Source organism: Monocercomonoides exilis (assembly GCF_001643675.1).
Source record: "Monocercomonoides exilis strain PA203 chromosome Unknown scaffold15-1837935, whole genome shotgun sequence".
Classification (NCBI taxonomy): domain Eukaryota; phylum Preaxostyla; order Oxymonadida; family Polymastigidae; genus Monocercomonoides; species Monocercomonoides exilis.
This window is the reverse complement of record NW_027150560.1, coordinates 1073489-1095856: the sequence shown is the minus strand read 5'-3', so window position 1 is coordinate 1095856 and position 22368 is coordinate 1073489. Positions and strand designations below refer to the sequence as shown.

Below are 22368 nucleotides of genomic sequence, written 5' to 3'. Positions count from 1 at the left end.
TTTATCGCAATCATTACAACTATGGAAAAAAATAAATAAATAAATAAATAATAATTAAAAAGAAAGCGATTTCAACTTACAAAATAGATGAATAATATATGGTACGAACCACTTCATTTCCTTTTACAGACGCAAAACAAATTTTTATTTCAAAATCTGAACAATAACAAAAAATGCTCATCATCGATACAATAAACATAAACAATAAAGAGTAGCATACAAATTTACAATTTGTTTTATTGTAACAATGATTTGTTAGACGAAGTTAATGATTTTATTCACAATTTTTTAAAACGAAATACAATGAAGAAAAATTTTTATGAAGGGGTAGATCAAATGTCTGATGAATGTTGGTTCCGTTTTTACACTAAGCAAGAGTCTGAAATTGAGAACGCGATAGTTAGAGGGGCAAACTTACTTGAAATATTAAATTGCGACAGTATATTGGAAGATTTGAAGTCGAATAACGAAAAATTACTTGATTAGTATGTTCATCTTTCATTTTTTTTAAATAATAAGCATTACGCTTTTATCAATTTTGTCAATGAAAATTTAGTTTAACAGCAACACAGATATTCAAAGAGCTGATTTCACTTCTTACACCCAGTGAAATACCTTTCAACGATGATGATATTATTTATCGATATTCATTCATTGCTTCAAAGATTTTGTCAAGTTCTTTACCGCAAATCCAATCAAAGCTCATGAGTCCAGAAGTTGTTGATTATCTTTTTGCGTCTTTCAATTGCCACCATCATATTTCATCACTTTCAATGCATTATTTACAAGATGTTTTTCATTCGCTTCTTTGCAAATACCCGGAAGAGGTAAACAAAAGCAAATTTCTCTTTAATTTTTCTTTCTTTCTTTCTAATTTTATTATTTGTTGTTTGCTAAATCTTATGTTATCAAGGTTATTAATGAAATCGAGCAACGAAACATTATCCAAATTCTTGTTCAACACATTCATTTATTTCCCACATACGAAATTTTATTTGACGTAATTCTTGTTCTTGAATCAACCATTATTCGAGAAGATCCAATTGAGGTTTGATTTTTTGCTTTTTCATACAAATTTGTTTGACAATTTATAAATATAATGCAAGTGGCTTGCACGTCAACGTTTAATTTTACAAATTCTTGAGCAGATAAATGATTCTCCCGATTCAATGGTTTGCGAGCAATATCGTTCTTTGCATGTTTTAATTATTTGAAAAATTCTATTCTTTAATTATATTGATGAATCTACGGTTTCTTTTTATATGAAAAAAAATATGATTCTCATCATTAACAACAAAATTTATGAAATTGGCAGACAATTTCAAGTGGCAATCAAATGCTAAGGGATATAGTCGAGAAAACAGGGTCCGCACACAGCAATACATTTGTCGAGTTATTGATGACAAGGGATGAGAGGATGCTTTTGGTTGAGATGGTCCGAAGGTGCGTGTGCTGCGTTGATGTTGAGGCTGAAATGAGCAAATGTCTTCCCTCAGAAAATTGCAAAGCGGATGGCAGCATTGTCGAAGATCACCAAGCTCCATTTTCACATCAAAAAGAAAGTGCTCCACTTGACAGCCTAATCCCTCCTATGAATTGCGCCGTTCTGTTCATTTACGAAGTTATTGAGCGGATACAAGAAGCACAGCAAACACAGCAGGCTTTGCTGGCACTTTCATCCAGCCCAAAACAAGTGGCAACGGAACGCGGTGAAGAAAATCGTGCTTTTACCATATTTATAGATACTGATGAGTTGCAGATGAATCCTATCAGTCCAAATGCTTCTGCTTCTTCTTTTGCTTCTTCGACTGATAGCGAAGATGCGAACAACACAAAACATTTTCCTTCACCGATTCGACAGTTGTGGAAGTTTGTTGATGAAGTTGTGCTTAGCCACACTTCATTGTTTGTGCGCTTACTGAGTGAAGACTGGATTGATAAACTATCAAAGCAAAAAAGCAATATCGATAAATCAAATGAATTAACTTGCAAGAGCAAAGTAGAAAAAGAAGAAAAAGAAGAAAAAGAAGAAAAAGAAGAAAAAGAAGTAGAAGATAAAAAAGATCTTTCATGTAACAAACAGACAAGCCGAACAATCTTCAAACAAAAGTTAGTGGGATCATGGAGAATTAATGGTTTGCAAATAATTAAAATAACGATAATGATAAAAAATAAAATAAAAATAAAAATTACAAAAATCGTTCATTCATTGTGTATTGCAAATGTCTTACAAATTTGATTTATTTTGAAAAAAAAATTAACTTTTAATAATTTCCATTCACTTTTGATTTTTTTAATGTGCGTTTTTTTTTTTTTCTTCCAATCTTTTTTTTCATGTGAACTCATTTTTGATTCTTCTCAATTTTTTTTCTTTTTTATTATGTCATTTTCATTTTTTTTTAAAAATCAACTTATTATTATTATTATTATTATTGCATAGTCGTAAACCTTTTTTCAGCCATCATAAGACTTGCTGCATTCACTCCATTTTCAGTCGTCCATTTCGCAGCCCCAACTTTGCTGTCAGAATTGGACTCTTTTCAACATTTATCAACTCAAACACACTTATCTCCCGTTTCTTATCCTCCGACGCTCTTCCCTTTGGTTGTATATCATCTACTTCACTCAGAGCCTGATTTTTTCGGAGAGCTAATGAGATCTCTTTTCAACCATCCAGAATCTTCTATGTTTCATTTCCCTGTAACTGATCTTCTGTCTTATGTAATTGGTGCTTTGGCTCAGCAGGCTCTCCAAGATATATCTCGCGATGCGTTGAACACACAAAGCTCGAATTCTTTCGAATTGCTTAATGGAGTCATTAAATCAACTGAAATCTTTCTGAGAATAATTGAAACATTTAAGCTGGAACTTGAAAGGATGGACAAGTTCAAACAGAAAGAAAAAGAGAAACAGAAAGAACAATCTTCCCAAAGTAAACAACAATTAGGCTGCATTCATCTTATTGAGCCTGTGTTCAGATCAACACTTATTTTACCAATGATTCATTTGGCGAAAATTCTACACTCTCTCAATCTTCATTCTATTGTTAAACTTGAATTAAGGCCAGACCCCAATGATTGGCAATTTCTTTATGAATTATTTGTTGTGAATTTTTTAAGTTTTGAAAATTAGTTAGTTGGTATATATTTATTACAAAAAAATTTATCTTAAACACGCTCTTCTGTTATGAAGTTAAAAAAAAGAAAAAAACTGAAAATTTGATTCAGTGAAATGAAGTCTCATTGCGGAACAACTTTCCTAACGGTCTAAAGAAAAAACAGAAAATAAAAAGATTAGATTACAGAGAAAATTTTTATTTGAAAGCATACATCTTGAACGGTGTGAAGTTTTTCAATAAATTCATGTAATTGATTTGGTGAAAATTCAAAATAAGCTTCCCGTTTATGCATCTCTTCATCATTGTAATATAATGTCAAAAGCATTGTGGGCGTGTATTGCTGTGACATTGAATCTGTTGCCAGTGTTGTCTTGATGAATGATAAAAGAAATAAAATGTGAAAAACAGTGAAAAAGAATGCAAGGTTAAGATATGTGCGTATTCGTAATTTATTGCAAACCGATATCTTCCAATCAAAATCTATTAACGTTCCGCTCATACTTTATTGAGGAAATAAAAGAAGGCTTTGATCGTAAGCCTATTATTTTTTAATAGAATTTTTTTGTAAAACTTTCAAAAAGAAAATGAAAAAATTTCTAATATAAGAGACTATTCATAAATTTACAAAAGGAAATTAATATCTGAAAGTCATATGGAAAACCCAAATTGTTCGAAAACATTAAATGAAATTATTCAAAATATCTTTGTTTCTTTAAAACAAAGCTTATAAATCAATAAATAGTGCTACATTTTTTTTTAAAAAAAAGAAAGAATCAAGCAACAATATCCAGAAACGTGTACAAGCCTTCAAATATTTTAAAAAACACACACACATTAAAAAATATTCGTCAAACAGAAAGAAATAAATCAAGAAAACTTGTACTCAAAATATTAATCATTCCTTCACATCAATCAATTTTACAGTCAGATTTGAATAGATCAAAAATGTGAAAGGAGTTTCATGAATATCATTGGAGGTATCATTGCCACTACTGTTATTATTATTATTAATACAATTGCTATTCCTATTACCATTACTTTTATCACAATTTTCACTTATTGCCCCCCTTTTCATTCTTTTCTCATATACACTTTCAGCAACAATAGGAACAATCGTATATTTCCCCTTTTCAAGTGTCACTTCAATCTCCACTGTGTTGTCCTTCTTCAAAGTCGACGGATAAACAACACAACGCGATCTGATAACGTTTTGGGCACGAATTCCGTTCGTCTTCATCAGAGTGAATCCAATGTGAAGCTCTTCATCAAGAGGAGGAGAGGTTGAATGTGAGGAGGAGGAGGAGGAGGAGGAAGAAGAAGAAGAAGAAGAAGAAGAAGAAGAAGAAGAAGAAGAAGAAATAGAGTCAAGAAGAGGGGTTGGTGTGTGCTGTATGAGTCTGAAGCAGCATTTCGTCTCTCTCGCAACCAGAAGCACTTTTTGAGGCGAAGAAGGATGCAAATGAATGCCATCAAAGCCAATCGTATTGCAATTGCTCCAACTTCCCTGGAACACATTCTTCTTCCAGCTATCCGGAATGATCTTGCAAATGTACAGATAATCAAAATTCCCCACAAAATCCTCCACAGACATGAAAAACAACCCCTTTTTCTCGTCTGCCTCGCCAAACTTGCTTCGATATTTAGGTGCCCACAGAGGAGATTGAGAACTCCAGTCTCCTTTCCACAGCGCTGTTCCCCACGGATTCTGAAGGAGAAGCAGACGCTGCCCAAACTCGCTCTGGACACGAAGAAGAGCATACGCATGGCCTTGGACGATGCCTTCTTCAGTGATCGCTTCACTGCCGCTGATGAATGTGGAGGAGGAGGAAGAAGAGGAAGAAGAGGAAGAAGATGAAGAAGAGGAAGAAGAGGAAGATGATGATGTTATGGTTCGAGATGAGCCACAGCTGAGAAGATATCCATTTGCGTAGAAGTCAGAAAGCATGTTCCACACTTTGTTTGCATTCATCTTCTGCTTCTTTCTCACAATTCGTTTTGAAATTGACGTTGAAGAATAAGAAGAAGATGATGATGAAGCAGAAAAAACAGAAGAAGCAGCAGCATATTTCATCGCATCTGCTTCTCCTTCTCCCTTTCCTTCATCAGCTGCACACTCCATCGTCTCAATCAGGGATATCCTCTCAGGAAACCCTCCTGTCAGTGTTGATATTCCTGTGTGTGTCGAGCCACCTGAAAGCGCCTCGTAGCAAAGCAGCGTCTTCGCAAACGCTTTCTCAATGAGCGACACCCACATTTCTCCGCGGCTGCTCGAGTACGCAAATGTTGGGAACGGAGAAATAGACTGAAGAGGGGAATTTCTGCTCTCGCCTCCGCTGCTGCTGCTGTTAGTTTCTCCGTCTCTCAGCAGCTTCAGGTGCGAAAAGGGTACGAAATCGTCCAAGATAACTGTTTCTGGCTCCGTCGAGTCCAAAAACAGCCTCAAGGCGAATTTCCCGCTTTTCCGGTCATTTTCAGAAAGTTCAGTGAATGTTGGCTCAAAAACCTTCTCAATCATTCCTTCTCTTTGCGCCACGACAGCCAACGCTGAAATGAGCCAGCAATCGCCCAGGCGCCCTTGTTTGACGGTGGTGTGGTTGGGCTTGTGATGGTAGAGACAGACAGAGGAAGAGGAAGAAGAGAGGGAAGAAGATGCTGTTGATGATGAACTGGAATTATCTTCAGAAGTTGCGTTATTATTCTCTTCATTCAATGTGTTTTGTCTCTTTTCATTCTCCTTCTCAGAATTCTCTGTTTGTGGCATTGACACAACCACCCCGTCTTCCACAAGAGGCATTTCCATCAGAAGTTTCGACAGCCTCACAAACCCTTCTACCCCAAACGAATTTTGTGCTTCATTTGACGAATAATACACCATCGACATATCTGCCGGAAACTCTTCATCCACAAATGGAATTAATTTATCAATATTTTCAGTTTTCTTTTTTTCTTCGATTTTTTCAGTTTGTTTGTTGTTTTCTATTGAAGAAGCATCAGAAGTTTGATCAGGTTTCTCTTCATTGGCATTGTTTTCATTGATTTCTGGTGTTGCAATGCTTTCCTTTTGTGCCACTTGTGGTTGTTCATCTTTTTTTCGCTTGTTTTCTTCTTCCTGTTTAAGCTTTTCTTGTTTAAGCCTTTCCTGTTCAATTTTTTCCTTCTTTCGCCTCGCTTCTTCTGCTTTGTACCTCTCCAAATTCTCTTTCCTTTTCCTTTCTGCTTCTTCTTCTTCCAATTTTTCCTTCTCATTCGCTGCAAACTGCCTTCTTTCGTATTCTTCATATTCTGCTTTATGTGATGCAATCTCTTTTCTTTCCTCTTCGCTGCACAATTTAATAAGACTCATGTCATTCTCTGGCTGATCTTTCTCTCGGAGAAACTTCCTAAATAAAAACATTAGAACTTGATTGTCGTGCTGCTGGATTCCAGCACCTTTTTCCCTTAACAAAAACTGGAAAAGAGATAAAACGCGAATTTCGTCTATTTTGTGGGAGTTGAAGGCGTCGTCCATTTTGAGATAGGCGTATGAAAGAGAAGGATAAGAGAGAGGGAGAAAGATGTGGAGCGGGTTGTCATAATAGGAAGAAGAAGAGGATGGTGAAGGAGAAGAAGAAGAAGAAGAAGTTGAAGAAGAAGAAGTTGAAGAAGAAGAAGAAGATGATGATGAATGAGGCTCTTCATTTCTTGTTTCGGATGAAGAACTTTCTTTGCTATCCTTCGAATTCTCGACGCTTTTACCATTTTCTTTGCTTTCTTCATCTTTTGGAAAGAATTTCAGCTTCTTCATCTGTTTTTTAATCCAATTCAGCTGTTCTTTCACTTCTTTGTGTGAATCCCAATGAACGCTTCTGTCTTCTTTCACTGAAACTTGCTTGGCTTCTATTTCTGCTTCATTTCTGAATTCATTTTTTGCTTTCCCTTCATTTTTAGCTTCATTTTCAAAGTCACCTAAAAGAAAATCTCTCAATTGTGTTCTCTTCAAAGTGACAAAATTGGTGAATGTGTCAACTGCGGAATTATCTTCATATTTTTCATTATTCTCTTTGGATTCTTTTGTATCTTTTGTCGATTTTGACATTTCTTTTTCTTTTTCATTCTCTTTCTCTTTCTCTTTCTCTTTATCTTTATCTTCCTCCTTTTCTTTCTCTTTCTCTTTCTCCTTCTTCTTTATTTCCCCTTCACTTCCAATTTCTTTTCTCTCAGTTGTTATTTCTGGTGATGCTCCCATAACTTGCTCTTTCATTCGTTTCATCGACTTCTTCATTTCTTTCTTTTCTTTTTCGCTTAATACAAAAGAAGGCAACGTGATGTCTTTGGAGAAAAAACGGCAGAGTTCAGATTGCTCAGCCTGATAAATAAGAAGAAGAAAAATAATGATGAATAAAGCGAATAATTATCAATAAATAAATAAATAAAATGTGGCATTTTAAGAAAATGAATAAAAGATAAAAATAAAACATGTTCAAGAAAGAAGAAGAAGAAGAAGAAGAAAATGAATAAATCCGTAAATTCTTTTAAATGCACATACTTTTTTAATCAAATCACTAACATCTTCATCTCCAACAGCCCTCACATCGTTTGCAAAGGACACAAACGAATATCGAATGAACGTGAAGATCAGATTGACAATGAACAAAAGAGACATAGAAGCCACGCCAATGCCAATGTAACTGGGAGAAAAGAAAAGAGAGGCAATGATGCCCCAGAGGGTGATGCAGAGAAAAGCGATGAAGAGGAAGAGGAAAGAGGTGGAGACGGAAATGAGGGAGGAAAGGGAAGGGTTGAAGGTGAAGACAGGGAAGATGGTTGGAGAGAAGATGAAGGAGTAGTCTTCGCTGAAGAGTTTGGGGAAGGAGAGCGGAGAAAGAGAGAGGGAGGGGGAAGAAAGAAAGAAAGAAAGAAATGAAAAATTAATTAGAGAGAAAGAAGGAGAAAAAAAGAAAGATTATAATATTAATAAAATAGAGGAGTTAATGAATAAAAACAAAAGGATGAATAATTCAAAAGAAAGAAAGAAGTTTAAAATAGAAAGAAAGGAAAGGAAAGGGAAAAAAAAGGAAATTAAACAAAGCCAATACAACACATAAGCACACGATGCGTATTTGATGATGCTTGAGAGTGCAGATAGTCCACAAGAGACTCCAATGACAGCCAAAATGACAGTGAAGCACATAAAATAGGAGCCCTGGATGTAGCTGATGCCAACACCTACACCCACTCCAATCAATGCAACAAGAACAAACAAGACGGCGATTAGCTGAGAGGGGGGAAGGGGGAAGGATTTTTTTTAAGAGACGAGGGGAGGAATGGGAAAAGATTAGAGGGTTGAATGCAATGAACATAAAAATATAATGAGAAATAAAAATAAGAGAAATGAAAGAAAAATAAAAATTAGAAATAAACTCCAATAATTCCATTTTCAAAGACAAAGAACAAAGTACAAAGAACAATAAAAAAAAAAAGATAAAAATTAACTCTCCACAAACTTTACTCGCCCTGAACTTATTCTGAATCCACCTGTGCACAATAAATGTTCCGAGCATCACAAACACTGCTGCAGCCAGCACAGCTGTGCCGTACACAGCCTGTCTCAGCCCAACCAGCAAAAGAGCCCCCAACAAAACAAACAGAAGAATCGCAAAGACAAACAAGCCGATTGAAGAGGCAGTGAGGCAGAAGTGGGAGGTGGTGTATTCATAGGCAGAGGCAACGAGGAGCAAAAGAGAAGGAAGAAGGAGAACAAGAATGAGGGCGACGGAGAAATTAGCGTCGCTGAGTTTCTCCGCGGTGAGTGTGCCTGTCATGAGCAAAGCGAGGAAGACGATGATTTCGACGACCATGCAGAAGAAGAGGAGGAAGAGAGAAGGGGTGGAAAGGAAGTGGAATGTGTTGAAGTAGATGAAAGCGCAGAGGATGAATAGGAAAAGAAAAACGAGCACGAAGGAGATGGAGAGGCCGACGATGGGCGTGGAGAAGAGGACGGAGAGAATGGAATATGCGACAAGGCAGAGAATCACAAGAAAGGAGAGGAAGAGAGAGAGATACGAGGAAGATGTGGCTTTTCGGCGGAAGAAGGAGAGGAAGCGATTGAAAAAGGAGGTGTGCTGGAGAGAGAGAGGGAAGGAGACGAAGACTGAAAGAAAGGAAAGAGATTTAAAAAAAAAAAGATGAATGAGAAAAAATGAAATTAAGTTAAAACATAAAGTATTAATATCAAAAATATTAAGAATAAAAAGAATAATCATGATGATGATGATGATGATGACCATTAAATAACTTCAAATAAAAGAGCAATGCAACAAACCATATCCGTTCCTCTGCAAAGAAACAAGAAGACAGACAAAAAGAAGGAGAGAGAGAGGCATAAAGAAGAAGAGAAGAGCTAATCCAACAATTTTCCAGCGAAGAATGACATAAATTCCGAAGCCTTCCAAAAGAAGGAAGCCACAAGCGAATAAAACGGTTGTCTAATTGAATAAGAGCAGAGAATGAAATGTTCAAATAACCAAAGGGAAAAATTAATGAAAATAAAAAGAAAAACAGAAAAGAAAGAAAAAAAGAAAAGTTGTTTTTCATAAATCAACAACTTTTTTTCAAAAAAATATCAAAAATATCAAAAATTTTGTTCTTTTTCACAAGCAAAGAAAAATAAAAATCCAATCATTCCATTCACAACTCCCAAAAAAAGCACGAAAAAACATACCTTTTTCGCAAAGTGCCAATCGTCTCTCATCAGAAACCGAAAAGCCGCGATAAACAAAACAAGCACAACTCCAATCCAAATCATCGCTATTCCCATCTCTTCCTGCGGCAAAATAAAGTTTTCTCTGTTTTCTTCATTTTTTTCAGAATTTTCAGTGAAATCGGATTTTGTGAAGAAATCATAGTGAATTGGCTCAAGAGAAGCGAAAGAGAAAACCAAGATGGTTTCAACGAGAAAGAGAAGGAAAAGCACAACAGTGATTGTGTTGTGCTTCATAAACATCGCAATCAGCTGGCTTGTCAGATTATCAGTGGATGATGATGAAGGTGAAGAAGAAGAAGAAGAAGAAGAAGATGATGATGATGATGATGAAGGTTGTTGATGATGATGACGTGGAGGAGGAGGTGGTGGTGGAAGAGATATTGGCTGTTTTGAAGATGCTTCTGATGCTTCTGAAGCACTTTCAGAGGGATTGCTTGAATAAGAAGAAGAAGGGGCATTTGATTCATTTGCTTCAACATTATTTTCTTCCCTCTTCGTATTCTTATTGTTCAACTTCATTCCATTTTCAGCTTCGCTTTTCTCCTTTCTGATCATCTCAATCACTTCCCTGATGATCTTCCTCTGCTTCTCCTTCCCATGTCTCACCATCGTCAGGACAGACAGACAAGAGAACAGAAACGCAAACACAAGAAATGCAACGGAATGCCCTGCAAACCAATACTTCTCTCCAAAGATCGTGATCAATATCCGCATGATTACCAGCATAAGCGACAATGCGAGCGGAGGGATTATTTTGGATGTTGCAGCTACCCATCCAGACAACAAGTCAACTGCAAAAATAAATACAACATGATATATGCCAACGTACGATTTTTCATTCAGAAAGTGGAAAAGAAATCCGTACAGCAATAGAAATATCAATGACACGCAGTAAAAACCGAATGACATGAACAACTTCTTTGCACGCGATCTGTTTTTGAACAATTTGAGAGATGATTCATCAGGAGTGATGTGTGCTTTACCATTCAAATATTCACTTGGTGCAACTGAAGGAGAAGGCGCCAGGAAAAACACAATGAATGAAGAAACCATCCCACTCCACAATAAAAACAGCCAAGAAAGTGCGACGTGAGAGAATGGCTTTGTAAGAAATACTCCGACAATGAATGTTGCCATGAGAAATAGCACACACAACGCGAAAGAAATTATAATTGTCAATGAAAAACTCCAGTTAACTGCAGTCCAACGACAAATCCCATATACAAAACATAACCCAGCACAAGCTATTAAAATTACAGACAATCCTATTCTTGCTGGCTGTAGAAAAATCATGCTCTAATTTTCAACAGATATATAAAAAAGAAAAAAGGATGATGCAAGCACACAAAGACGCCCCAAAGAATAATGAGAATAACACCAATCCCTAGCAGGACAAAAAATATTGTTGACCATATTGCTGCCCAAAATTTTGCTCGTTTTCCTCTGACACATAAAAAATAACCACATCTTGTTGCAGCAAACAAAGGAGAAATTGCTGAGAAATTAAAATTGCCTATCGACAAAATTATCATGCAAAACACAAATACAATAAATCCTTTGAAAAATATAATATTTAAATGCATTTTTTAACATTAAAACAATTCTACCGACCTGGAAATCCAAAGCAAAAAAAGTATTTTATAAAATCAGGAGATTTAAATGGATTCTCCGTTTCAGCTACATCCATGCGAATAATGCAATCCCTTCTTTCAAAAAGAATAAATTAAATTTATGCAAATGATAGAAATTTTTTGTTAGAGGAAAGAGATCGATGATATTGTAAATCTTTCATATTTCTGAAAACAAAACAACAATAAGAATATTGATTGAAATGAAATTGATGCAGAAAAAAGTGTGAAAATTAAGTTTAAAAGAAGAAAAAATTTTCATTAGAATCATTTATTTTTATTCCAAGAAATATTTCACAAATATTTTTTTCTTATTTTTTAGTTGAATGAAAAAATTATGATATCACGAATCATTTGAACAAAACTAATTTGATATTATTATTCATAATCACTTCATAATTTTGATCAAGAATTATAATTTATGGTTATTTTTATCGATTTTCAATCGTCTTCTTGAGGCATGGCATCAGAAAACCAAGCATTTCAAAAGTTGTCATTTTTAATAAATTATTTTATCTAAGTGGAATTGATTATTTTTTGTTTGCTGATTTTAATTTATGATTACCAAAAAAATAAATTTTAGTGAAGACGAAGAACCGATTGAAGATGCTTGTTTGTTCTTTTTTGCTTTCTTTTATTTTTATAAATATACTGTTATGTATATTTTTAATTGACAACGTCGAATGATTTTTGGATATTAAAGCGATTGATCAATCAGGATGGTCAAAAGAGCTAATCAACGGTCCCAAGCCTCCATTTAGAATTCACTTTTCGTGTGTGGCTTGCGGTCCTATTTTTATAGTTTTTGGTGGAGTTGCAGGGGAGAAATGTCTAAATGACATTTGGTTTTACAATCTAAGTTTGCAAATTTTAAGATCTTTTTTTTCTGATTCATATTCAATTTTCTCGATTCAAAAGTGCTAAAAAATTGGAATAAAGTTAATGCAAAAGCTCCTATTCCACCACCTTGTGCTGGCCATACAGCTGTTTCTTTCAAACGTGACATGATTATATTCGGGTTTGCTTTTATTTTTTTAAACACATAAATTCTGTTCTAATTCAAAACTTCAGAGGGAAAACGGGACAAACATACACCAATACTATGTGGATATTTGGAATTGTATGATTTCAACATTTATTGAAAAATCATAACAAATATTTTTTTTGATATTAATAGGAAACAGAATCATGGGTTCCTGTAACTGGTCTTGACAATGTTCCTTTGCCGCGTGCATTTCACAGTGCCACAAGAGTTGGTACAAAAATTATTGTTTTCGGCGGAGAAGGAAATGATGAAAATGGGTTTGAAATGAATTTTGAAGATTTTTTTTATTGTTTTCGTTTTTCTTTGATATACTATAATGACCATAAAACAACCTTTTTTGTTTCAGCCAAAAAACACTCTTCAACGATTTGCATTCATTTGATGTGAACACATTTGAATGGAAAGAAATGAAGCCAGTTGATAAATCGAATGACACTTCCTCCACTTCAGATTCTCGCTCTGCTTCTTCTTCTTCTTCTTCTTCTTCTGCGCTCGTCCCACCTGCACGTTACGGGCACACCATGACTCATCTGAAAGGCAAGCTGTATTTGATTGGAGGAACTGATGGGCAGAAGTTCTTCAACGACGTGTGGATGTTTGACTTGGTTGAGATGGAATGGAAGATGCTCGTTGGAGAAGAGGCAGCTGAGCCAAAAAAGGTTACAAAAACGAGAGAGGAGATCGAAGAAGAGGAAGAGCGGAGGAAAGAGGCTGAGCTCAATGCAGGGCTGATGGGGCAGGACGAGGCGCTTCCGCTGGGCTCTGAAAGAGAAAAGGAAATGTTTGGAGAGCAAAGTACTTCTTCACCTTCATCATCATCATCATCTTCTTCTTCCCGCACTTCACCATCATCATCCTCTTCTTCTTCTTCAGAAAACACCCCAACCCCTCTCCATTCCTTCCCTCATCACGAGCTCCCTGCGCCCCGTGCTTTCCACACAGCTGCTCTTTTAGACGGCTCAATCGTTGTGTTTGGCGGGCGGAACGAAAAACGCTGCTTCAACGACACGTGGGAATACAACACAGAGACAGACAACTTCGTCTTATTAGAAGTAGATCCATACGCTGCTAAGGGCGATGCTGTGACAACTGACTCTTCAAAGAGAATGAAAACATCGACTTCTTCTTCTTCTTCTTCAATGAATGGAACAACCAGAAGTCGCAACACATCTTTGAACCGCACGACAACATCTTTATCTTCTACAACTGCATCCTCCTCACAAGCACGTGGAGCGACTGGCTTATCCACAATGAAGAAAGGCCGCGCTGTTGGCTCTTCTTCAGTTTCAGGTTCAGCTCAGCTGCAGCGCACACCGCAGCCAACACCTTCTCAGCCACGTCTGAACAGAGGAACAAGAGGTACAATGGGATCACCTTCACAAACACCATCGTCGATGATGGGGGCAACCACGATGTCTTTGAGAAGAAGCGGAGCTGGTGGCTATGGAACATCGTCAATGTCCTCGCCTTCACCTTCCTCGTCTCCAGGAGCAGCGCTGGATGTGTTTGTGCCTCGACCTCGGTTTGGCCATTTTGCAATTTTCATTGCAGATGCACAGAGAATGCTGGTGTGGGGTGGAGCAGGCCAAGGAATGATAGCACTCAGCAGTGATTTCTCACAAAGAGGATTTAGCGAGGGAAATGAAGCAGAGCAAATGACCAATGAAGAAGGAGAGATGAAAGGAGAAGAGGAACAAAACGAACAAGAACAGCAACAACATCCAATGCAGGAGGAATGTGGCAATGAAAGTGAGAACTGGAAGGAAGAGAGTCAGGACACAGTAGAAAGTGCAAGGTGTGCAGGAAATGGAGAAGCAGCTGAACCAACAGAGCAGTCAGTGGAAAATGCACAAGCACTGCCAGAATCACTGAAAGAAGGTGAATCTGCAGAATCATCTCCTGAAGCACTTTCAGAGGGAGAGGAGAAAACAGAAGGAAAAGAAGGAGAACAAGAGCAGACTGCACCAACAGTCCCTCCGCTGGCATTGAAGACAGCATCGACATCGTTGTCAACACCGATGCGTCCTTCGAGTTCTCCATCGAATGGTCCTTCATCTGCAGTTTCTTCAGCCCGAACCAACCAAGCACCAAACAGATTCGGATATCAAGGCAAAACTGGAACAAACGCTTCTTCCTCAGCTTCTTCAGTGCGATCAAACAGAAGAGGAGTTGCATCGGCTGAGAAGAAGAGCGGTGGGGCAGCTCCGCGCACACCGACGAGTGCAGCAAGAGAGGAAAGCGGAGTGAGTGGAAGAAGCCGGTTTGGAATGAGCAGCACGATGAAGAGCGGAAGGACATCACTTGCTGGGACACAGAGAAGAGACAAGAGGAAGGGGCTGGATGGGACGTATGTGTCGATGGAAGGAGAAGAGGGAGAAGAGGGAAAAGAGGGAAAAGATCCATATGCAGCCGCGATCAGGCAGAATGCGTCGATTTTCCACAATTTGTGGATCTTGTCCACGGGTGGTGCGATGGTTCTGGGGGGTGTTTCTCGGCCGACGTTTGATGTGAGAAAAGATGAGGAGAAGGAGAAGAAGGAGAAGGAGGCAGAAATGGAGAAGGAGCGAGCACGAGCAAGAGAGCGAAGAATGGAGTCGAGGCACTTGAGAGCAGAAGGAGAAGAGAAGAAAGAAGGATCGACGAGCAATGGAGAGGACGAGCAGCAGGCGATGAATGAGCTGGAGGAGAACCGATCGCCATCCAGAGCATCGCGTCTGTCGCACATTGCGCGTGTGGGCAAATACGGCAAGGCAGACGAAGGAAACGGAGCGAGGAGAAGAAGGCGCAGGGGGAAGGGCGATGAAGAGGATGAGGTGCAGAAGCGGCTGCTGGATGAGTGGGAAGAGGAAGAGGATGCGCTGAGGCAGTATGAGCTGGGGGAGATTGAGAAGGCGCAGTCGCGAAGACAGACAAAGCGCAAGAGCAAGCTGACGACGCTTTCGACATCGGCATCGACTGCATCGATGGCGAATGCGAATGCGAATGCGAAGGGGAAAGGAGAGCTGAGAGAAGACGAAGACTCGGAAGAGGAGATGATGGAGGACGACTCGGGGTCTATGGCAGACACAGAGATTGGGAAAGTGATGCAAGAGATCCACAAGCTGACAGTTGTGTGCGATCGGGTGAACAGAGCGAGCACGCGGAGCGACCAAGACCAGGATGCGTTTGAGCGGCAGCTGGGGTCGAATGAGAAGCACCGCGGGACGATTGAGAAGGATGTGCAGCACATCACGGGGGAGATGCGGGAGAAGCTGTCGATAGAGAGCGGGCATCTGAATGGGCTGTGGGAGAAGCAAGGGGTGACGGACGAGAACAGGATCCATCTGCTGAAGGATCTGATTGCGAAGACAGAGTCTGGGGAAGAGCACAGAAAGAAGAACGAGGCAGGGCTATTGGAGAAGATGAGCTCGTGGATGGAGCCTCGGATGAAGGCAGCGGCGGATGCGGAAGCAGAAGACAAAGCGAGGCGGGAAGAAGAGCAAAAGGCGTTTGATGAGCTGATTGGGCAGACGAGAGAGTGGCTGGAGGCAGCGCGGAAGCAAAGAGAAGAAGAGATGAATGGAGAGAAGGTGAAGAGGGATGCGCAGCTTGAGCAGCTGAATGGAGAGAGGACAGAAATAGAGAGAGAATTTGAGAAAGGGAAAGAGGAAAGCTCGAAGGCTGGGGAAGAGAAAGTGGAAGGGTGGCTGAAGACGACAGAAGAGATGGTGGCAGGATACGAGAAGGAGATGAAGGCGCTGAAAGACAACTTTGCAGTTGTTGCGAGAGAGAAAGTGACAGACGAAGCATCATCAGCCTCATCAGCATCAGCATCCTCCTCAGCTTCTGCATCGTCATCGTCATCATCAACGCACTTCGAAGACGATGGGACAGAGGTGCGGGATGTGATGATTGGAGACGATCTGGTGGCGCGGTTTGAGGAGATGGAAGAGTCGCACGAGGCGCATGCGGAGCACCTGACGACAACGCTGGAGTCGACGTCCACGGCGCTGCAGGAGTCGGAGGAAGGAGTGAAGCGCATCCAGACGAGGGTGGTGGAGTCGATCGAGAGGCTGCGTGCGCTGGAGGAGAAGATGGAGAACATCCTGCCGCGTGTGAAGGAGGTGGAGGTGAGAGTGGGGGAGGCAGAGAGCGAGGATGGACAGGCAGAGAAGGAGGACAGCACGGCAGTGTCAGAGGTGCGGGCGAGCTCGGAGGCAGTGAAGAGGGCGATTGAAGAAGAGAGGCGGCTGGTGAGCGAGGTGGTGAATGTGCAGGACCGTGTGGTGTCGTTTGAGGAGGAGCTGTTCAGCGAGATGGAGAAGGGGCTTATTCAGGTGATGAAGGAAGGAGCAGAGAAGAGAGAAGGGGCGTCGGCGCAGAGAGCAGCGAGAGGAAGGACAGTGGCGGCAAACGGCACAGCTCGTCTGGATGCGGCAGAGAAGGAAGTGGCAGAAAAGGCAGCAGAGGCAGAGGCGCTGGCAGTGTCGCAGCTGAGCACACAGGGGAGGACAGACACTGGGCTGCGTGTGGATGCGATGGTGGAGATGTCGACAGACGCAGCAGCGATTCTGGGAGAGCTTGTGGAGGAGAGGGCCGAGAGGGAAGAGCGGCTGACGGCAGAAGACGGGAAGAGAGAGGAATGCTTTGAGAGGATCGGGAATGCGGAGGCAGCGAGCACGCAGAGAGCAGAGAAGATTGCGGAGCACAGCACGTCGTGCAACGAGATCTCGAATTATGTGGCGTCGTTTGAGCCGCTTGTGTCGTCGTGGCAGGCGACGAAGGAGAAGCATGTGTGCGAGGTGGCGGAGTCGGTGATGAACAACGTGGTGGACTCGGTGTGGGCAGTCGTGTCGGAGGTGGAGGAAGCGCTGAACAGCATCCTGAACACGCAGCGGGACGGGCTGGTTGCAGCAGAGGAGAAAGGGAAGCACGAGATGGACGATGCGATGGAAGGGCTGGTGGAGCAGATGGGGGAGGTGGAGAAAGTGATGAGCGGGAAGCGGGAGGATCTGGCGGTGCAGGCGCAGGGGCTGGGGCAGCGGCACTCAGACGAGGTGGGGTGGCTGGATGCGAAGGTGAACTACATCGAGGACTCGTGGAAGAGGGTGGGGAAGAAAGGGAGGGTGTGCGGAGCGACGGTGGAGAAGTGGAAGAGGGCCGAGACAGAGTCTGCGCGAACACAGATGGTCGGGGTGATTGAGACAGAAAAGAAGAATGTGATTGCACAGGTGGAGCAGATGGCCCAGGCGTAGGCTGTTTCTTTCTTATATTTTTTTTAAAGAAAAATAAAATAGAAAGAAAGAAAGAAAAGAAAAGAAACAACATTTATGTGATTTTTTTTTATCATTTTTCGATTTATTTGTCTTCTTTCTCCTTGCTCATTTCTTTCGATGAATGGATTCTTTATTGAATGTGTTCTTAATCTGAAAGCGATCCTTTTCTCTCTTGTTTTGCCCATCTTCATTCATTCATTTCTTGTTCGCATTTTGTTGATCCACCAACATGATTGCATCATCTCATAACTGCTGAATCGTTGAATATTTGTATTTTTTCAAATGGACAGCGGAACGAATTGAAGGAAGGGTGAACAAATGAGCAAAACTGAGCATTCTCGATGAAACACTCACAAACAATGAGACATTGCTTGAGCCAACAAAACAAGAAACGCATTTGAAGGAATTTCAAATGCATTTGTTTCATGGCTGCTTTGAGATATCGGTTGGCATGCTGACTTGAAGACAGAGATGAAGTGTGTTTTATTCTTGAACAAAGAAATGCAAGAAAGACAACCTCAAAGATGGACTGAAAGAAACAAATGAAGAATCCTTTGAAGCCATAGAATAATCAGACAGCTTGTTCGCCCACTTGTGGAACAATTGCTCTTCGCTTTGCTAAAACTTTTCAACTTGATTTTTTCAATTTATAAATGATTAGTCCAATTTGACTGCAACTGTCAAAGTGTTTTCTTTAAAAAAAAAAAAAGACAAAACATTTGCTTCAAATCAACCTGTTATTTCTCAAAAACAACAACAAATTAATTAAAGCAAAAAAAAAAAAAAAAAAAAAGAAAGAGAAAGATTGCGATGATAACCTCTTGAAGAAAAAGAAGAGCACAACGTGTTCCCTCGAGATTGATTAAAATTGAAGACATAAAGACTGTATCAAGAATTCATCCAAAACGAATGAAAAAGAACGAAAAAGAACGAAAAAGAACGAAAAAGAATGAAACAGAACGAAAAAGAACGAAAACGAAGAAAACGTAATATATTTTGTAAAAAAATTAAGAAAATTTGTGTGATGTGCAAACCCAAACTTCTTTTCTAAAACACTCGAAAAATCTCTAAAAAACCCGAAAAATTAAACAATAACAAAAAAAGAGAAAAGGTTGGCTTTCAAAAAAGCAAATCCTTTAAAAACTCCAAAATCTTTAAGGATAAAACTTTCAGCACAGATTTTGGCATCCGAATAGACTCTCAACAGAACATAAATACTTGTTTAAAATACAACAAATAAACTTAACGTTTTCAACGTAAATTTCAGGAAAAAACAAAAAACATCAAAAGATCATGAAATACAACTCAAAATATAACAAATTTGTTCCTTGAAATCCAATCAACACAATTGCACATTTTGACACCCACAAATCACAAATCGTGTGTCATTTGGCCTGATGCTTTGGTTTCAGCAAATTGCATTGCGAGCACATCGACAAACGCTCTAATGCTTCCATTTCTCTGCAAACCCCTTCGCTCCGTAAAAAGGATTCACCAATTCTTCAAAAGCTTGCTGAAATTCCTTTTTATTGACCGAGCATTCACAATTTATTGCTCGTAAAAACTCACTCTCCGAAGAATAGCTTGTGCTCAATTGCTGACCGACTTTTTCTCTCGAAAGGGGATCCATGCTTCCGCCATTGAATCCCTCAACAAACTTGATGGCAAGGCAAATTGAGTTGAAAATGTTCGATGTGTAGCTGTCGAATGAAACAAATCCTTTTGCTGTTTCCTTTCTGCTCTCGCAATCTCGCTCCACCAGCCTTCTCATAAATATGAAAGACACAACCATTTCGCTCACTGACAGCTTGTGTGCCTCGTTCACGAAACGATAATATTCATAAATATCTTTCCGCATGCTCTTGCCAATGTCCGACAAATGAATGGCCAATCTGCCCGACTTGCGTTCGGCTGTTTGTGCAACGTCAGGAATGCTCTTTGACAGAAGTGCAATTGTGCATTTTGACAATCTTTCCATCAGCTTATCGTTGATGGCTATTTTCGATTGATTCCCAACAACTTGACGAAAACTATCCTTTCTTGCTTCCGTGTCTTGATCCTCTGTTTTTTCATTTTCTTCAGACCTTTCAAAAGTGAACAAAAATATGAATCGGGTTTTCCAATAAGGCAAGCACACTTCGGAGCGACAAGCTCTGAATCCTCCTCAGGCACCTCAATTTTCACTTTTGTTCTTGGTAAATACAAAGATCCTTCAAACTTGTTCATTTCACTAAATATGTATCGCATTAAATTGTTTATATAAATGATCACATCGATCAATCGTTTTATGCATTAAAAAAATAATACAGCCGGTCAGTGTTGTGTTTGTTATTCTTTGAATAATCTGTTTCCAAAAAGAGATATAAATGGTATTTTGATATAAGGAGGACTGGAAAACGGGAACTTTTCCGATTCATGATAATTTTCATCTTTTTATAATTTCATCATTAATTATTCGATTTTGGAAAACTTATTATTCGAAATTGGTAAACTTCTCATCCAAAATTTAAAAAAAGGAAATAACAAATAAAATATTTTTGTGAAAAATCGGGGTAACAGCAGAAGATAGGGGCACCTATTTTTTTTATAGAAAATTTTTGAATGTACTCAAAAAGCTTCACTAACAATTTCTATGCTGTTTTAAAAAAAAATAAATGAGTATATTGAGTGAATTCTTGAGATATTTTGTGAATGTGAAAAAATATTAAAAAACTCAATTTAAAGTGTATTCAGAAGTATTGTTGCCATCACCTGCTCCTAGATCCTCGTCCGATGATCCTTCAGCTGTTAGAGTTATATCGCTATCAGTCTCTGTGTTTTCATCGACAAAATCTCTTGTTTGCTCCATTTGTTTTTCTAACTCCTTTGCATGTTCAAAATCATGAATCATTCAACATACTCATGAAAATGTGAAGGTTTGTTTCTTTCCATCATTAAACTTGCCAAATAAGTATCTATAAGTTTTAATCTTGTACTTGAACGTGGTAAAAACCTTCTTAATTGACTCCAAAGCCCTTCAGTAATATTCGGGCAAGCAGATGTCGTTTTATCTTTGAATCGATACTTATGGCAAACTGTTGAATGTTAAAAACCCAAAGAATTCAAACAGGAATACGCCCGCCAATCGTCAGAATAAATTGTTGTCTGCCTTTTTATGAAATTTTCAATAATGGGTATTAAAGTTTCTTTCTTTCTGTTTTCGACACGAACTATCAAATATTTTCCTTGGTTACGATCAGTTTTACTTTCTACCATTCCAAAGATCCATATTTGTTGCTTGTTCCTTCCTTTTTTGAATTTTCTTTTGCGAAGAACGGCTTCATCTATTTCAACGATGCATTCTGATCCTCCCAATGTCAAATCCATTTTAGAAACAGTGTAAACAGCAGCTGTTCGAGAAACACTTGCCCAATATGAAACAGTATCTCTGCTTATGCCCACTAAATACGAGATTTGTTTGAAATTATATTTCATTTATAATAAAAACAAAAGTTGCAAAAGTTTTGATATCCCAATCTTTGACATAAAAAACGAAGTGTCCTTATAAACACTTATTTTTCTTTTGCAATTTTTACAAACCCAGCTACGCTTCCACATATTTGGACATATATTCATTGGTTTTTGACAATTCGTTCATTTTTTGGATCAGCAATTAAGTCATTGAACTCTGTTCCATGTCCAAGCGCAATCAGGGTCCATAAACAATCTTGAATATCTCGAAATAGATATATTTGTTTCCATTTCTCTTAGGATCAAATGAAAACGAAAACTGATCAATCCCATATTTTCTGAAAAACGAGCATAATTTGTTTTCAAAAATGTGCAAATAAATTTCACTTTAAGTGATGAGAATAAAACAAATATTCATATTTGTTGTTTATTCCATTTTTTCTGGGATCAAACAAAAAATAGAGGTACCCCTATCTTCTTCATTTACCAAAAACGGTTTTAACCTGAGTATTGGAAAGTGATAAAGATATTATTATCTGTCTATATTTGCAGAAAGAATGAGAAATTGAACCTCTAATATTGTTATTTTAGAATAAACATAAAAATTATTGATATTTCAAAAAAAATATCATCTTCATGGAAATCGGAAAATTTTCGAGTTATTTCACCATTCGAGATTTAATCACACATTATTCAGTTAAAACTCATTTTTTTATAAAAATATCTATGGAAGATCAATTTTAAGCAAATGAAGAATACTGGAAGATCATTCATGGATTTATTCAATTATGAATTATGTTTGTATTCAGTTTGAGAAATTGATGCAAATTATAAGTTAAAACTGAATAATGTGTGATTAAATCTCGAATGGTGAAATAACTCGAAAATTTTCCGATTTCCATGAAGATGATATTTTTTTTGAAATATCAATAATTTTTATGTTTATTCTAAAATAACAATATTAGAGGTTCAATTTCTCATTCTTTCTGCAAATATAGACAGATAATAATATCTTTATCACTTTCCAATACTCAGGAAATAACCGATTTTTAACAAAAAAATTTATTTTAAAAACACTCCATTTTATAAATTTTGAATGAAAAGGATACCAATTAGAATAATCAATTTAT

The 22368-nt window shown here is 38.5% G+C and overlaps 5 protein-coding genes across 5 annotated transcripts; 2 read left to right on the top strand and 3 right to left on the bottom strand.

The window, feature by feature from the left end:
* Positions 1-247: 247 nt before the first annotated feature.
* MONOS_1010 (putative serine/threonine-protein phosphatase 6 regulatory subunit 2) lies at positions 248-3210 on the top strand (the record flags this gene model as incomplete). Its single annotated transcript, XM_067862513.1, has 7 exons — positions 248-254; positions 326-485; positions 557-827; positions 914-1048; positions 1107-1172; positions 1316-2135; positions 2441-3210. 7 exons carry the CDS (start codon positions 248-250, stop codon positions 3130-3132), a joined length of 2151 nt encoding a protein of 716 aa, XP_067730030.1. The 3' UTR covers positions 3133-3210.
* On the bottom strand, positions 3162-3653 carry MONOS_1009 (putative COMM domain). The gene is made up of 3 exons (XM_067862501.1): positions 3579-3653; positions 3330-3488; positions 3162-3266 (listed from the first exon to the last, which is right to left on the bottom strand). The coding sequence occupies exons 1-3, from the start codon at positions 3615-3617 to the stop codon at positions 3240-3242; spliced, it is 225 nt and encodes a 74-aa protein (XP_067730029.1). The 5' UTR covers positions 3618-3653; the 3' UTR covers positions 3162-3239.
* A 55-nt stretch (positions 3654-3708) lies between these two features.
* MONOS_1008 (putative Calpain-type cysteine protease DEK1) lies at positions 3709-10997 on the bottom strand (the record flags this gene model as incomplete). The annotated part of the gene is made up of 6 exons (XM_067862490.1): positions 3709-7463; positions 7644-7950; positions 8209-8372; positions 8602-9248; positions 9420-9582; positions 9819-10997. The coding sequence occupies 6 exons, from the start codon at positions 10995-10997 to the stop codon at positions 4014-4016; spliced, it is 5910 nt and encodes a 1969-aa protein (XP_067730028.1). The 3' UTR covers positions 3709-4013.
* A 924-nt stretch (positions 10998-11921) lies between these two features.
* On the top strand, positions 11922-18517 carry MONOS_1007 (putative Rab9 effector protein with kelch motif). Its single transcript, XM_067862479.1, has 8 exons — positions 11922-11977; positions 12072-12100; positions 12192-12347; positions 12407-12506; positions 12560-12608; positions 12666-12790; positions 12880-15263; positions 15984-18517. The coding sequence occupies exons 1-8, from the start codon at positions 11949-11951 to the stop codon at positions 17765-17767; spliced, it is 4656 nt and encodes a 1551-aa protein (XP_067730027.1). The 5' UTR covers positions 11922-11948; the 3' UTR covers positions 17768-18517.
* Positions 18518-18679: 162 nt separating this feature from the next.
* MONOS_1006 (uncharacterized protein) lies at positions 18680-20035 on the bottom strand (the record flags this gene model as incomplete). The annotated part of the gene is made up of 2 exons (XM_067862470.1): positions 18680-19872; positions 19926-20035. 2 exons carry the CDS (start codon positions 20033-20035, stop codon positions 19233-19235), a joined length of 750 nt encoding a protein of 249 aa, XP_067730026.1. The 3' UTR covers positions 18680-19232.
* Between the last annotated feature and the right edge of the window lie 2333 nt (positions 20036-22368).

What these genes read in the sequence shown, in the direction of transcription:
- MONOS_1009 (XM_067862501.1), bottom strand. Translation starts at nt 3,617, where the DNA reads ATGAGCGGAACGTTAATAGATTTTGATTGGAAGATATCG. An exon ending in ATTTTGATTGGAAGATATCG is followed by an intron (nt 3,489 to 3,578) that starts GTTTGCAATAAA and finishes TCATTCATCAAG; the next exon opens with ACAACACTGGCAACAGATTC. An exon ending in AACTTCACACCGTTCAAGAT is followed by an intron (nt 3,267 to 3,329) that starts GTATGCTTTCAA and finishes TTTTTTCTTTAG; the next exon opens with ACCGTTAGGAAAGTTGTTCC.
- MONOS_1007 (XM_067862479.1), top strand. Translation starts at nt 11,949, where the DNA reads ATGGCATCAGAAAACCAAGCATTTCAAAA. An exon ending in AGAACCGATTGAAGATGCTT is followed by an intron (nt 12,101 to 12,191) that starts GTTTGTTCTTTT and finishes TGGATATTAAAG; the next exon opens with CGATTGATCAATCAGGATGG. An exon ending in CTATGTGGATATTTGGAATT is followed by an intron (nt 12,609 to 12,665) that starts GTATGATTTCAA and finishes TGATATTAATAG; the next exon opens with GAAACAGAATCATGGGTTCC.